Source organism: Stegastes partitus, unplaced genomic scaffold (assembly GCF_000690725.1).
Source record: "Stegastes partitus isolate 25-593 unplaced genomic scaffold, Stegastes_partitus-1.0.2 Scaffold52, whole genome shotgun sequence".
Classification (NCBI taxonomy): domain Eukaryota; kingdom Metazoa; phylum Chordata; class Actinopteri; family Pomacentridae; genus Stegastes; species Stegastes partitus.
The window spans coordinates 188,429-204,584 of NW_007577783.1; the positions used below are offsets into that span (position 1 = coordinate 188,429).

Consider the following 16,156-nt stretch of genomic DNA (forward strand, 5'->3'; position numbering starts at 1 on the left):
GATGACGACACACGTCTCAACAGTGGGTTATAAAACCTTTGCTGCTGCTGATCCTGACATGACAGAATGAATGTAGCTGATAACGACGCTGACAAAGAGACTGTGTTTAATGTGGATCATTCACATCAAGGTCGATAGCTGCTCTCATTAATGAGGTGAGCGCATCCGTCAGTGTCAAAACTGATCTGCCTTATTGGGCTTGGTGCATCTCTGCAGCTATCTTTATGCTCAGATAAAAAAAACTCTCTCACTGTTTTAACCCAGAATTCAATAATCTATACATTTTTTGGCGCCTTCCAAACGAGTACCGGGACGACAAGTATATGACGGAGCTCCTGCATGTAAATATCCCATAATGGGTCGATTAAAGTGATCGATCTCCGGGACTGACATCTTCTGCGGTTCTGTCATTCACAGATGGCGCAAAGAAACAAATCCTCCGACATGCTGTAGCGTGGTACGGATCTGAGAGTCATCCATGTGCGACGAAGGAAAAACATTAGCGCGAGTGAGCCGAGGAACAAATCAAGAAGTCGGCATGAAAAAGAGGTCTCATTAAATCTGTGAGGGAGCGAGTCTCACATGCAGCAAGTCGCCGTGGCCGAGCTGTGCACGGCTCATTAGGTCTGCTGATGTGACAAACAGTCCCGGCTCCCGTGCAGAGCTTTTCATTGAGCTCAGCGAGACTATTCGTTGTGCGATGTGACACTATGCAGCAAGTGTGGTCCAAAGTGGCTCCGTGTGACATTAAAAAAGTCTTTTTTTTTTTTCTCCCTCCTCTTTTTTTTCTGTAGTTATCTTGTCAGCCTCTCTGCGTTGATTTATTTTCAGCTGAGTGAGCTTTATTAGCACAAAGGCGCTAATAAAGCTCCACAAGGCAGAAAAAACACATATAATAAACAGCAATAATCACTCCGACAGTTTCCATTTATGAATAGTGACATTTCAATTTGTTTATTAGCTGAGAAAAGGAGAAATTAATAATTGAATAATCAGTCAACAAAATGAACACAGACTGAAGGCAACACATGCTGGGATGTATTATTAATGTAATGCAGTCGGTTTGCTCTTTGTTTGAGTTTCTAGGGTTTTCTTCTCCCCCCTCTCCTCCTGAAACATCTTGCTCAAACACTTTTAAGTCTCCTCAGCATGCGTTAATGAACTCGGCTCTCCTTTCATCTTCTAATCCTCTTCCTCCAGGTCAGCACATGCTAATTTTCCCTTTATAAAATTAAAATAATCAGTCATCCTGCGAAGCGGGGAGCGACAGGGCGAGCGAAGAGGTTTGACATGAAGGTCGTGGCTCCGATTCAAACACGCATGTACCAGATACTGATGAGTGTTTTTTTTTTTTTTCCTCCTCTCCTTCCCACTCTCCCCGTACAGGTGGGCACGTTCGCCAGAGGCATCCTCCAGGTTCGCTACCCCATCTGGCCTCGATACGGCAGCTTCCTGGAGCACTTGTCTGACGACCGGCACCTGACTGTCGCCACGCTGGAGGAGCATCCCTTCGTCATGGTCGAGAACGTGGATCCCGGCACCGGAACCTGCGTCCGCAACACGGTGCCCTGCAGGCGACAGTCCAATCACACGGAAAGGTGCGTGCGGCGATGCAAACACGTGTTGCACGAGATTTAAGTGCATAAATTTGCAGATATAAGCCCACATATGTGGCATATAACCCCCCATACGAGCACCGGTACAATCTGTTTGTGCCATCTTTGTGCCAAAAACCATCAGCAGGCTGGTTTGGCCTTGATGCCGGCATTTCTATGCATTGGAAACAAGCTGAAGAAAAGAAGGCAAGCTTGAGATAAATGGTCCAGTAGGCTTGTACACATACGTAGTTGCAGCACAGAATTTTGATGCAGCCCAAAATGCTCGTAGGTGAACGATTTCCTGCAAAATGTTGGACCACCATGTTCAGTGTTTAATCTCCCACATGGAGCTTTTAGCGATACCGCACCCTCCTCATCATCGCTTTGCTCGGCTTCTCTTTGAACTGCAGTTTTACGTTCAAACTCTTCAGGACTTCTTATCCACTTGAGTTTAAAAGTTCACTGTTGAGCTTGAAAACAGCAGCTGGAAGACAAAGAAAGAAAAAACAACCTCAAAACAACCAAATTCTCCGCAAGCTTCTAAACCGACCAGATCGATCGTTTAGTCTTTGATCAGAAAGTTTCCGTCTCCAAATAAAAATTTTACTTCACAACAACTTTATTTTATTTTACATGGTGCAGAATGTTTGAGAGTTTTGGCGTCTTCTTAAAACAAGCTTTAGCGAACCGGTTACCAAAACGTTGGTATAATTTCGGCACCAGCGCTGAAACATTCCCGAGTCCTCCACGCAGACATCTGCACCCTCCCTCGGTGCTCCTCTGCCCCAGTTTAGTTCTGAGCAGACACTGCAAACCTCCACACTTCATTAAACACACAGTAATTGTGTGTGCTGAGTGTCTAAGCACTTTAAAAACACACCTCCGGTGTCAAACACAGATCACAGCGTGGCAGAAAACAGCCATTAAACAGCTATTACCTGCGACTACCTGCGACCGGCGCTCATCAAGACTCCACAACGTCTTCATTATGTTCAAACAACCACAAACAATAGTCTGTCATGAGTTTAATTGCAGATGGGTTGTCAGAACCAGCCTCCACCACTTTGTCATCTCAGTTTCCAGTTTGTTTGACAAGATAAGCACTCTGTAATGTATTTACAGCCACCGTCTGGAAACGTTTAAAGTCTGTCTGGATGTCTCAAGACTGGCATGAAATCACAGTTTAGTTGATGAAACACAAATGTGATTTACATGGCAGCCAGATTGCAGTAATTTTCCCGACTATTTGCAGGAGTTGCGGCGATATCCTGCTGAAACGTTCTTACAATATGACTGAAACGTTAATTAACTAAATGAAGGATTTCAGTGAGTTAAGCTACAAGTCGTAGAACTGGGTAATTATAGAAAGCCAAAGTGATTCCATAAATAAGCTGACCTTGTTTAATATTCTCATTCATTTGGAAAAACAGTAACTGACTCAACAGTTTACAGTGTTGTCCATTGTATACGTAAGTAATGTTTCTTTAAAAATAACTGAATATCACTCAGCTCAGGGAAGTTGGACGGATCGCTTTAGCCGTCTGCTGCGCTGGTTTTAATTTCATTGCTGGCTTTTGAATGCTCAGCCTAATAGCAACTGATGTCAATTTGTCTTAGAATATGGAAAGTCACTTCTAGGAAGGTGCTTAATTTATTCAGAAAGACTGCTAAATGAAAGATTGCATTGTATAACAGAGATTGACTTAGACTCTCTGTACGAGTGGCCAAGATAAGCAGAATAAAACCGCTTCCAAGTTTCCGTGTTTACTCAGATTTGGTGGATCAGTCCAATAATTTGACAGTCCAGGCCGTGGATGGGTTTGCTTTTTTTGGTTTTTAAGTGCTGCTTAATTGAATATTTTAAAGGGATTTCTTTTTCATTAATAAATTAGACTTGTAAACGGCGCTGGAAAATGTTTTTAATGATGCATAAAATCCGCCTTTTGTCAATAACGGTGAAATTATTACGAGTCAGAAGCAACACGCGTGTGTTTCTGATTCATCACATATTAGCGTCTTTTCTTTATGGATCTGCCAAGACAGCCAATATGAATAATCCATCGTCGTTAAACTGAGAAACTCAAACCCCCCAACCAGCGGTTTGAATTACAGACTTTAAGGGAACAGTTTCAGAGTAAAACACTTCATGCAATAAGTTCTGCTGCTTTGTTCTGGTATGTGAACACACCAGAAGATGCTGTTAATCCTATGTGCTCAGCATATCGAGAGAATCAGGAAACAATACGCTTTACATTCATAGTTGCATGAGGACAGTAAGTCTTGCTGCAACATGTCAGCTGACAGCGAACCGGCCACACACACACACACAACACATCTCACTGATTTCAAATGAAACTTATTTATTTAAAAGGCCTTTAGGCGGACATTTACTCCGTTGCTTGATGTTTGCTCGCTGCTCTTCGCTCAAACTTTCACCTGCGCCTCCTCGGCCCTCCGGAGGTTTGTTATCTCCAACTTAATTCTCTATTATTGATCACTTTCCCGTGAATTTGTACTTTTATGTTTACCTGCAGCAGAGAGTTCACCCAGGAGGCGAACATGCCAACTGCACAGAAAGTTCCATTTGCTAGAGTACGACAGTATACGACGAACGTGCTGCATATGTTGTAATTAATATGCAGAAAATCAGGGGTAAGAGCCTTTTGCTTTTCTTCAAACTGGTTTTGTTTAAACTAAAAAGCAGGTAAAAGACCTCTGTTGTGTTTTGCATGGACACTTTAATTTGTACAAAAAAATAGCAACACAAGCCCGACATCAACAGATTCACAGTCATCCAGGTCAAGGTAACAACAGGAACTTAAATGAAAAGCAACTGGACGCCTCTTTTAAGTTCTTAAAGATGTTCCACCTTTCAATCTAAGAGGTTTCCTAAGTTTTGGAGCTGAACTAAACTAAAACAGCCTCTTGGATGAGAGCTGAAACGTCTTCAAGAACCTAAAAAAAGACCTCCATTTGGCTGGCTACAGACAATACTAGTTCCCCACGTCAAATAACTGCGTAGACATCGCAGATTTCTCAAAATACACCAAAAATGTGAGCTTTAGTGGGAAGACTCACCACATTTTAATCACCTGCATCAACATAAAACAAGAAGTTTCGCCCGTAAATGCCACTTCATCGACTCCGTGTGTGTGTGTTGGTATGTATCGGTTATGCAGATTGCAGAGCTGACCGTGGCTGGCACATTAATTATAGAAAGAGATATGTAGCGGCTGTTGTTGGACGCGATGGCACATTGATTGCCAGTAAAGAAGATTTATCTGTCCAACATGGGGACATCTGTCATAGCGTGGAACAATGTTATCCCATCCTACCCTCTTTCTGGTTCTCTTTCACTATTTCTCTCTGGCTGGCATGTCCCATTTGGACGGTGACCAACAAACAAGGAGCAGGAAGAGCGAGCGAGGACTGCTGCTCCATAAATCAGTTAATCTTGCTGTGTGTGGTCAGAGCAGCTTCCCTGTTGAGCAGATGTTTAGCGTGATTAAAACTTTTTGTCTTGCTCATTAAAACCCCCCTTTCTCTGGACAGATGATGGCTTATTTTGCCAGAAAGCTGAGCCCACCTCTCTGCACTGATTAAGAGTTCGACTCTGAAATTCAACTTCTACAATCTTGTCTCGTATTGTACGGTGGAACACAACATGCGGTGACCAGATGTTCATGTTGAGCAGGTCTGAAGCAGTTAATCACAAAAATAGACAAGCACTTGCATTTCTTTTTGTTTCTTTTCCGGGTTTCATGTGATTGTCCATTAAAAACACTACACAGTCATGACTCGATAATCCGACACTAAATGTAAAACCTGCTTTTATGTCGGATAGCAAGGCTGTTGGATTGTTAAGGGTCGGATTATCGAGTCATGACTATATTGTCACAGGTATGTAGACATGTCTTTCATGCTGTTGCAAGTTTGAGCTCTGATAATTGGACGCTTTTCCAGAACTGTTTTTGAGCTACAGTATTTGAACATGAAAACTGTGGTTAATGAAAGGGAAAGAGTTTGGTTATGCCAAGTGTTTGGTTGCAGTTTGGCCACTTCATCCATCCATCCATTATCTAAACACCGGGTGTCCTCACTGGGACGCAAACTGGTGACCGTCTTACTACGAGGCAACAGTGCTACCAACTGCGCCACCTTGTAGCCTTACTTTGACCACTTAAACACAAAAAAAATATTGGATTGTGACTGTAAGTGGTCTGTGTTCCAGTTTGCCAAACTCAGTAGTGTTTGGGCTCAACGACGCTAATTATTTAACACTTTGCATCAATCGTTTTTAAGTTATGACAACTTCTAATGAAATTATGTTCAACCAGCAACCTACATTGAGTTAAGGGTTTTTTGTGTGTTCCTGTTACCAAGCGTTTGCTCAAAGGGAATCCAAAGGACACTTTGGATTTGTTGAGTTTCTATGTTTAAAATGTGTAAGGTCTTCACTTGACTATGAGAAGTGCGTTAAGATGACATGTTTCAAATTGCTGCTCTATAAATAAATCCCCTTCAGTCGTTGGCTTCCTTAATTACTCAATGGTTAGTTGCATAAACACAAGTTTTATAGTTGATTATTCATGAAATTAAGTTGTAAAAACTATTTCCATGTACCCTGAGACCCAAGACCCTAACGAACCCCACTGTGGCAGGGGGAGCACTAACGACCCACATAACGAGGGGGAAGAGCAACAAACCCCCAACTGAAACCGAAACTCAGGTGTTAATGGCTCCTTAAGGATAGAAGTATCTGGAACTCCCAACTAGTCAGTCAGAACTGATGAAGCCTCTTGGATGAGAGGTGGAACGTCTTCAAGGAACTCAAGCAAGTCCAGTTGCTCCGATTAATCTACCAGAATATTTCCCTGTAATTTAATTTTTTTTTTCTTCTAAATATCAGATGCATATTTACTGTAATTACAACGTTTTAAAGTTGACATTAAGTTAAGGAACATAAAGTTCATCCAGTGTTCAGTAGGTAGAGGAAGGGTGTTGAAATTCTGTTTTCCAGCCACTTTAAGTTACCTCAACTTAAATTTTGTTTTAAAATCAACTAATGCAGAAATTTGAGTTTAAATGACACATAATATTAAGTTGATGCAATTATCACCGGTGTTAGGTCGACCCAACCCATCAGAATATCCAAATAATGTCTGTACCTCAAATTGTTGACTTAAATTAGTAAAATAGAGTTTTTATTTTACAACCATGCATTTAATTAAGTGGTGGAAATAGTTTTAAAGTGCACTTTACCTCCAGCTTTTGCTAAATGATGCCACAGAGGCGTAGCGGCGTCAGATGCAAGTTTGTATTTTTGGGTTTATCGGACTTGAAGGTTATTTTGGAGCTCTGTTTTCATCTTTGTGTGGTTTTGGGTCACATAATAACCTCATAATACAGTAGGTTTAGTCAACTGTTGGCGTCCATCTCTGTGACGACTGTAAATCAGTTCACATCCAGAGTGCTGTCCAATCTGGTGTACATGAACGTGACCTTCTCGCACAAAGCTCTGCCCTCACACTCACCCGACACCGCGGGCCGAGCTGGACTGTGGACAGCGAACCGGCCTTTTCACCCAGAATCAGTGTCGGACCTCGCTAATGCTCTTGTCGCTAAATGGGAGCAAATCCCTGCGGGCAGGTTCCAAAATCTGGTGGCAAGCCTCAAACCAGAAGCTGTTACAGTGAGCTGAAATCATGATGTCACGTCCGAGTTAACCTCTGCTCCACTTGCTGCTGTACACTCGGTGCAATCTGTTTCTTTCTGATGCATTTTCACCGGGTTTTGCTCTCCGTATCCCAACACGAATCAGCAGAAATCTAAGCTTTTCTGATTTTATCCAATGATTACAGACAAAAAAAGCATTGCAGCATTATTATTTAAGCCACTCCTACTTGGTTTCATTATGTTGCCACAGCTTGACCTTTTGTCACGTCTTAAACTTGCACCGTATTTGTTTTTTTTGCACCGTTCTTTGTATGTTCAGTGCATTTGAGTGCATTCTGTAAATAGGTTAATCACGGCAGACGCAGCCAAGAGTGTCATTGCACTGATGACTTGTTTATTGCCGCATTTAAGGACATGGTGTCCGTAAAATTCACCAACTATTGTAAGGTGATTTTTCAATTTGCAACCAGCATTTTTTCAAAACTTTTACCGTCCGTGCTGCTGCCAATAAGCAGCTATATTAGATTATATGAATATATGAATCAGACTTGGTTCCAAAGCTGATTTTCTTTTTGTTTTTAGTGTTCTTGTTTTGCAGCTTTAAGCCCATCGCTTTGACAGGAGATGTTAAAAGGCCAAAATAGACCTTTAACTAAACATTTGTGTTGCTGTATGCAGATTTTTGCAGCAGATTTCCAGAAGATTTATAGCAAATCCATGCAAAAAAACAAAATGCAGGATTGCTTTTTGTGACAAAGGTGCATGTGTTTCAATCCATCCATCACAGAAAACTAAGAAACTTAACACTGCTGCTGTGATGTACGTTTTTGGTCCAGTGTCCACATACTTATGGCAAAGTGCCTCTGCAGCTGGACTGATTATATAGTTTTTTACTGTTTTCTGTAACCTCACAGTCTAAATGCATGAAAGCGTTTAATTAACTCGCGTCAATAGCAGCTTTTACGCTACATATTGTGCGTCGACGGCGGCGATTATTGCAGCACGGTGACTTTGCGGCGCATCATTCCTACAGGATCACAGTGGTGGTGATTTCACATATCCCCCTCCTCCTCCTCCTCCTCCTCCACCGCCACCGCCTCCTCCATCTGTCCTCCTTTGCTCTTGCCCTCCTTTTCCCTCCAAACTGAAGTCGCTGCCCCGTCAGGGCTCGTCTGGTTGGTTGTGTTTTCTGTCTGAGAGCCTTTCCTTCTCCTCCCTCTCTGGTCCGACTGCCACATGCTTCCCCCTTCTTCCACGCTGCGCTAGTTTCTGGGCATTTTGTTGGAGGACCACACAGCACAAACACAACCACTGCTGCTGCTGCTAATCCTCGGAGGTTTGCTGCGCCGCACATGTGTTTGTGCGCGAGACGGCCCAGTTTGAGGGTGTTTTGTGTGAATTGTTAGCGGAGTGTGCGTAACGACGACAGGTGGCCGGGCTCCTGCAGCAATTAATTAACACCGCGTTTATGAGAGGCCCATGAAAGGAAGCGAGCCCTCCGAATACACTTAAACATGTTCCTGAAATGAACTCGGAACAGTTTGGAAAATAATTAACTTGAATGTTAATTACTGGCTTGACTTTTTTTTCCTTTCCATTCAATCTGCTGCTCATTTATTCCCTCACATGCTCTCTTTATCGTTCCTCAGCTCTTCTGCTGACTCACTGACATGCTGGTTATCAGTCACTTACACACATACACGCACTGTATGACTCAGCCCTCGTAGATTTTAGGCATCCACTTTGGCAATGAGATAGATGGGAGGAGGGAAAAAATGCAAGTATTTTTTTCCTGCAAGTGTGTCGACTTCATTTTCAATCTGTCTGCTTTTAACTTCCACTGTCCGCTGTCACTTTGAGGTTCTCCGTTATTTTTTATTCTATTATTTTCCTCCCATCCCTCCGCTCTCTTCTTCTTCTACACCCCATTAAGTAGCGAGGCCACGGCGAGGAGCCGAATGTGTCCCACCAACGCGACACACCTTAATGGGCTTTGATTAGAAGCCATCGCAGTCACTCAGCCGTTCATTGTGTGCTCTGTCACACCGCGCCCGAGTGTATTTGTGCGCGTTTGCAATTTTTTTTCCGGCGTCTCCTCCGTCTCCATGAAAGACACCTTGTTAACCGGCATTGATTTTGGCTAATGAACCGGACATCGGCTGGCCTTCACATAGACGATGGTCACTGTCAGCATGAGAGGCGGCGACTGTTTAGCACTCACTGTCTGAAACACAGTTAAAATAACAACAACGGCTTTGGTGTCTGGAGCCAAAGATAGCAGCTGCCAGAGAGGGTCTCTGATCACAAGATGTCAAAATAAAACTGTATTTACTGTATGTCTGCTTTCTCTCACCCAGCTTCATGAGCCAGTCGGAGACCTACACCAAACTGTGCTGCAAAGGCTTCTGCATAGACATCCTCAAGAAGCTGTCCCGCACCATCAAGTTCTCCTACGACCTCTACCTGGTCACCAACGGGAAACACGGCAAGCTGGTCCGCGGGATTTGGAACGGAATGATTGGGGAGGTGAGATTTAGCCGAGTTATTTAAAGAACGGCAAATCCCTGAAAGCAGCAGCCGGCGTGGCTGCACCGAGTCGCAGCTGATGTTGTACAGACAATTAGAACGAGAGGTTTTAAAATGCTCATCCGCAGATTTAACTAAATAAATGTAGCCTCGGGCTACGGCAACCTCAATTACCTCAGAGGAGCACGGCGGGCGTTGCCTAAAAGCAGCACTGAATGCTGACCCACGGCCGTAGAAACACTTGATATTCTTTTGGTATCTGTTGCTTTTTCAATCAGAAATAATCCTGTTGAGGTCATGAAAACACTGATGCTGGTATTAGATGATAGTTTAGACATTTGAGATGCATTTAGGTAACTTAGGCAGTGACATACTTTTATCTTTTATCATCCGACTCCCCAGATGTAGACTGTGGGTATAAACCCGCCATTAGCGACACATGTCAGGTGGATTTCTCCTCTTCTCCCACTGTCTACATGTTTCAAATCTCCTTCACGACAGGAAGCAACAACCCACCACACTGATGTGGCTCATACAATAAGAAAGACCTGCTTTTCTTATGCTGAATTAGCCAATTTTCCACCAAATAATTCTCCAATTTTAAAAAGTGTGTACAGTGAACTTCGTCAAAGTTTTTCACTTTAAACAGCAGCTGGAAGCAATGCTGATGGAAATCAACCAGAATTGTGAATCTGCAGCCATAAAACCAAACACCAGTCACATTAAACACTGTCCTTTAAGTCATTGCTGATATAAAGATATTTTATTAGTGCAGCTTTAACCCCAAGTACAAGGGTTCAAACATAAATCTATGTGACCAAACGTCCTGTCCTGGCCGTCCTGGTTGTTTTTTTTTTGTTTTTTTTTGTTTTTTTTTAAAATAAAGTGTTGAAAATGTCCTGGTCCTGTTCTGGAGGAGGCACACTGTGAATGTATTTAAATTAAAGGCATCTTTGAGTGAACCCTGAGTATCACTTGAGGATCTCATTGTCGGGCCGAGTGTCCTGGTCACCCTAATCTATGCTATCGTAACAAGTCCATCCATCATCTATACACCTTAATCCTCACTTAGGTCTCTAAGTGTAGCCCTTAAGCAACCAAGCACACTCACATTCATACCTACGGACAATTTAGAATCACCAATTAACCCCAACTTGGACTGTGGGAGGAAGCCGTAGAACCCAGAGGGTGTCCTCACCGGGACGCGAACCGGCGACCTTCTTGCTGCGAGGCAACAGTGCTAGCCATTGATCCACTTTGCAGCCCCTATCTTAACAAATCTTACCACTAGATCCTTCAGTATTACTCTCACACAGACCCAGTAGGCTGGAAGTCAGTTTGGGTACTTTTCAGTCGAGAGAATTTTTTTCTTTTTGTAAATCTTTTGATTATGCATCATGTTTCGGAGCAATGTTTTTGTTTGGAGCAAGGTTTTTATTCAACAGTCAGATTTTATCAGCCCATCGTTTGCTTAAACCGTAAAATCTGAAGCATTTCCAAGCGCTGACGTACAAATGTAGGATAGAAAGTACCTCAGAGGTCTGCTCAAAGTCGCGACTCCCTTTTTGCACAGCGGCACAGTGTGAAGTACGGATGCACGTCTCGCATTGCACACGAGCACAAGAGTTTCTCTGATGGGCTTTATGTAGGTCAGTGGTGTGAGGTCGTGCATATACATATGGAGCGAACACACACTTTTCTTTTAGCCCCAAAACACCGAGCCACATCAAACACAGCTGCATCTGAAAGTGAAACACCCCGAACAGGTGTTCCTCAGGAGAGCCTTCCTGCTTGTGTTTCTGCGCCTGAAGGCACTCTGTTTTGGATCTGGAGCTGTATAATTGTGTGTGTGTGTGTGTGTACAACATGTGTATATTAAAAAAAAAAAAAGTTAAAAATTGCAAAAAAAAAACCTGCTTTTCAGAAAAGCAACCTTGAACATGAGCTCCCTCGAAATGCAGCAGCGCGTCTTCCTGGATGAGACAAACATTTTTCATTCATCTCTGCCGTTATTAGACGTACTGTAGAGCTCGACAGGTCTGCTGCTTGTGGCTTCCCTGTTCAGAGAGGATTGCTCGTGAAATTCACCCAATGCTCGTTAAACTCCTTCATCTGAAATGCAGTAACCAACGTTTTCTGTTTCTCAGGTTCTGTACAGACGAGCGGACATGGCCATCGGTTCTCTCACCATCAACGAGGAGCGTTCGGAAATCATCGACTTCTCCGTGCCGTTCGTCGAGACGGGAATCAGCGTCATGGTGGCGCGCAGCAACGGCACAGTATCCCCATCTGCCTTCCTGGGTGAGAAAGTCCTCCACACGGGTTTGACTCTGGTCAAAGTTATCCCGCAGTGTGATGTGCATGTTCTCCGAGTCGCCGCCACCTTCTTCCCCACCACTTTCCTCCAGGATGGCCTACTTTAAACAAGTTCTGTCTCTGCAGATGCTTGAGGAAACTTCCCATTAAGCTTTTATCCCACCAATAACTGTAGCCTACAACTAAATCCCCCTATGCACCACACATACCTAAATCCCTTTTCCAAACCCCAAACAACAAAATTCAGCACAAAATCCTCAACAGTGCATTTCTCCCCCTGCTTTCATTTTCACATCAGTCGCTTCCTTCATTCTCTCTCCTGCTATCCTCCTACCACACATGGTGACCCCCACTGGCTGAGGTTTAGAAGCAGGAAGCACAAAAGAGACTTAACTTCAATCCATGTTTGTTCCTTCCCCTTCTCCTCCCCATCCAGAGCCCTACAGCCCAGCCGTTTGGGTCATGATGTTTGTGATGTGCCTGACCGTGGTGGCCGTGACGGTGTTTGTGTTCGAATACTTCAGCCCGGTCGGCTACAACCGCAGTCTGGTGAGCGCCAAAGGTGAGTTTTACAACTTTTTCCCCTTTACTTTCAGTGGTAGGAGAATGACAGAGGAGTGAATAATTACCACAGAATAATCAAAAGTGGAGAGAAACAGGAAAAAAATAAAGCCAGTTAATGTATCACACAGATTTTCATGCTTATAATTCCACGTACTTGCAAAGCAAAGCATAAAATGGCCAAATTGGTTAAATTTGCTTCACAAAATCCACAAAGCAGTTTGAAGCTACTCCATTTTTTGTCATACGAGGAGTTTCGCTGGAAGCCTGCCGACACGCAGTCCGGAGTTCTTCAAAAAGATTTTGAAGAGAGGGCTAATCAATCCCAGAATGCAACGCCGACAGAGCGCGCCTCGTCTCCGGGTCCGAAAGGTCACTTTCCCGTTTTAATTAGCATTCGTCGCCGCGCTAATCGAAGTGTGATTGATGGTGGTGGCACCCTCCGTTGCTGCACATGAGCGGCGGTGGCAGAGAGCGATGGAAACGGGCCCGAGGCGCTGAAATTGTTCTGTCGCTCCGAAGTTTGCAGAAGGACATGAGATGGCTCGTGAATACTCAGAGGACATGTTTTATTTGATGAGAGGAAAATAGCCTAAAAAACAAACACTCAATACAGCTGAAAGACAATAAAATAAAATCTGGTGGCTGTACTTAAAGGGTTAGTTCGCCTAAATTACTTTCTCACTAACCCCTGATTGTATTTTATCATTGAGATGCTTTTCTACTGTTTTCTGCTTTTTGCTGAAGAAATAGCCCCCATGAAGAAAAAAATTACATCATCACTCTTTTCTGCAAGAGCCTAACAATGACATCCTTGAATGTAATTTTCAAAGCCCAGCACATAAATAGGAAGTGTATGATGTCTTCAAAGCAGAAAGAGGAGGTGTGGGTGGCTGGACTGATCAACAAAACACCTAACATGAGAGGGATGGTCATGTTAATCAAAAAAAAATCAACATTGGTTTATTCTTATCATCACAGTGGTTATTCCTTGACCTGAACTGGTTATTTTTTAACCAAAACTCTGATCATCCCCGCCTCCTACTCAACTTGTGTTTCTACCTAAACCTAATAAACCATCACCTGATCCCCAACACAAACCGGTGAATCTGAAAGGCAGGTTATGTTTTAAAAAGTTTTAAAAAATCTCCAAAATTACACCATTCAGGTGTAAAAACAGAATTGGATTTTCAAAGTCACAAGACTTACAGTTGGAAAATTAACCAGATCAAGGCTTAAAATCAGGATGATAAATCAAAATAACTTTTTTCTGAGTCTCTTTCCAAATTTCACCCAAAAAAACTAAAACGTTTGCACTCGTTGATGCAATGGTGAAGTCATGACGGGTTCAGCTGTGACCAGCGGTGAGTGGAGACAAGTTAGAGAGACTAAAAGCCAAATAAAAACCTACTTGATCAATAAAGTTAATGCAGCATGGCTCACCAATGGTACACAGAGAGGCCAGTTATAAGAAACAGTTAAATTCAGCATGTGTTCTTTGAGTGGACGGTTGTTAAATGGTTTCGTCCTGGACTCAGAAACATTCAGGTGTTGGACTTTATTTTCCACTTTTCACAGCTTGCTTTAGAAACAGGCCCCAAGTTAGTTTCCAAGTGTAAGCTTTGAGTATGAATATGCTTCATGGAGCCAAAGTAACCTGCCAGGAAGTCAGACTAACTGAAATAAACCTGAATTATTTGATAAACTTGCTGATAAACCTGCTTCATGGAAAAGGCCTCTGGATACAAAGAGAGCAAACTAAACTTCACAAGAGACACAAAGGCGAACCAGCCAGTCCAGAATCTGGCAGAAAGTGGCCGGACGACCACCAGTGTCTTTATAGTGAGGAGGGTGATCAGTGAACCAGGATCAGGTGAGCTTGATTGCAGGATTCAGCACAGGTGAGGAAACAGCAAGAGTGGGAAGAAGAGGGCAGAAACAAAGAATCATCAAAAGTTAACACACATCACAGTAACCGCTGGTAAAACAAAATACCTATAATATGAAGCTTTTTCCTCTTTATTAGTATAAACTATGGAAAAATGTACAATTTTTGTAAAACAAATCATGAAAGAAATTCAAATTTCGTGTTATTTTTCAAGGCATTATAACTTTGACATCCTTGACAACAGGTATTTCAGAGTTCTTCCTACTTCTAGCCTTGTTATGTTGTTTCCATAGATGTGCTGGACTTTAAATTGCAGTAAAAAAGGAGCTTACAGTGACGGAAACAAAAAAAAACCCACCAGGATTCTGCTTAGAGTTCAGATTTAAACACGTGCTGTTGAATGATAGCGACGACGTCGTCTTGTGTGAGATCAGAAGTGAATCTTGTCTGGTTCTGGAGACGAACTGGAATAAAAACTGTAGACTGTAACAAAGAGACTGGAGGAAGAGAAGATGTGACTTTTTAAATGTAATTCCTCTCTGCTGTAACCACCACAATGAAACTCCGTTCACTCCTTCGCTTTGGGCTGAAGGTGTTTCTTTCTGGATAGAACTCTTTGAGTCCTTCAAATAAATTTCCAAACAGAGCCCCTCTTTTCTCACTCCAGCCTCGGGATGTCTCAAAATTGAACTGAATTAAAGACCTCGTCACACTGAACCTCTCTCCGTTTTCTCAGCTCCCGGCGGTCCAACCTTCACCATCGGGAAGTCGGTGTGGCTGCTGTGGGGCATCGTCTTCAACAACTCCGTCCCCATCGAGAACCCCAAAGGAACCACCAGCAAGATCATGGTGCTGGTCTGGGCCTTCTTCGCCGTCATCTTCCTGGCTTCCTACACCGCCAACCTGGCTGCTTTCATGATCCAGGAGCAATACATCGACACGGTGTCGGGCCTCTCCGACAAGAAGGTAAGAGAAAGTTTCACTCGGAATAATGACCTGGACAGACGGTGAGAGTTCGCGACGAGAGGAGGGCTGTTTTTGTGTAGATACGAAGCGCCTTTGTGTTCGCGCCGCCGCCACATCTTCTGCTCTTTTCCCCGTTCATCACTCTGCATTGACTAATAAACCGTGAACAGGAAGAAAGAGACAAAAAGCCTTTAAGATGAAGTCAAGTAAAAGGGTTTTGTTGTGAACGTCTCTGTCCTTTTCCTATCAGCGGGGAGCCCAGTGGCATGAATGACTAATCAATTACTGCCTTCTGTCAATACAGATGGTGTCTGAGTCTCGACTTGTCCCTGTCAGTATTTCGGTCCGTCCGTCAATATTCCCCCTGCGCCGTCTCCGTCTCCTCGTCTCGATCGCGCTGTTAAAACAAGATCGCCAAATGTCAAACGATTAAAGAAAACAGTCGAGCCGCGGAGGAAAACTACGCCCGCGCACTTTTCCCTACCGCTCAGATGTGTCGCTGGAAACCCGGGCCTCGGAGGAGCTTTAGCAAAAAACATTCTTCACACGTGGAGAAAACAACTCCCAGGCAGGGATCAGCGGAGCCACCGCGCTGATCCACGGCTGTATTAACTGGTTTTATTAA

The 16,156-nt window shown here is 43.4% G+C and overlaps 1 protein-coding gene across 1 annotated transcript in view; it reads left to right on the forward strand.

The window, feature by feature from the left end:
• Window positions 1-16,156, forward strand: part of LOC103352805 (glutamate receptor ionotropic, NMDA 2C-like) — a 59,921-nt gene that overhangs the window by 30,490 nt on the left and 13,275 nt on the right. Inside the window, exons 7-11 of the mRNA XM_008275465.1 lie at window positions 1,387-1,598; window positions 9,632-9,800; window positions 11,948-12,101; window positions 12,553-12,678; window positions 15,302-15,531. Coding sequence (XP_008273687.1) covers window positions 1,387-1,598; window positions 9,632-9,800; window positions 11,948-12,101; window positions 12,553-12,678; window positions 15,302-15,531 — 891 coding nt within the window. The remainder of the gene's footprint in view (window positions 1-1,386; window positions 1,599-9,631; window positions 9,801-11,947; window positions 12,102-12,552; window positions 12,679-15,301; window positions 15,532-16,156) is intronic.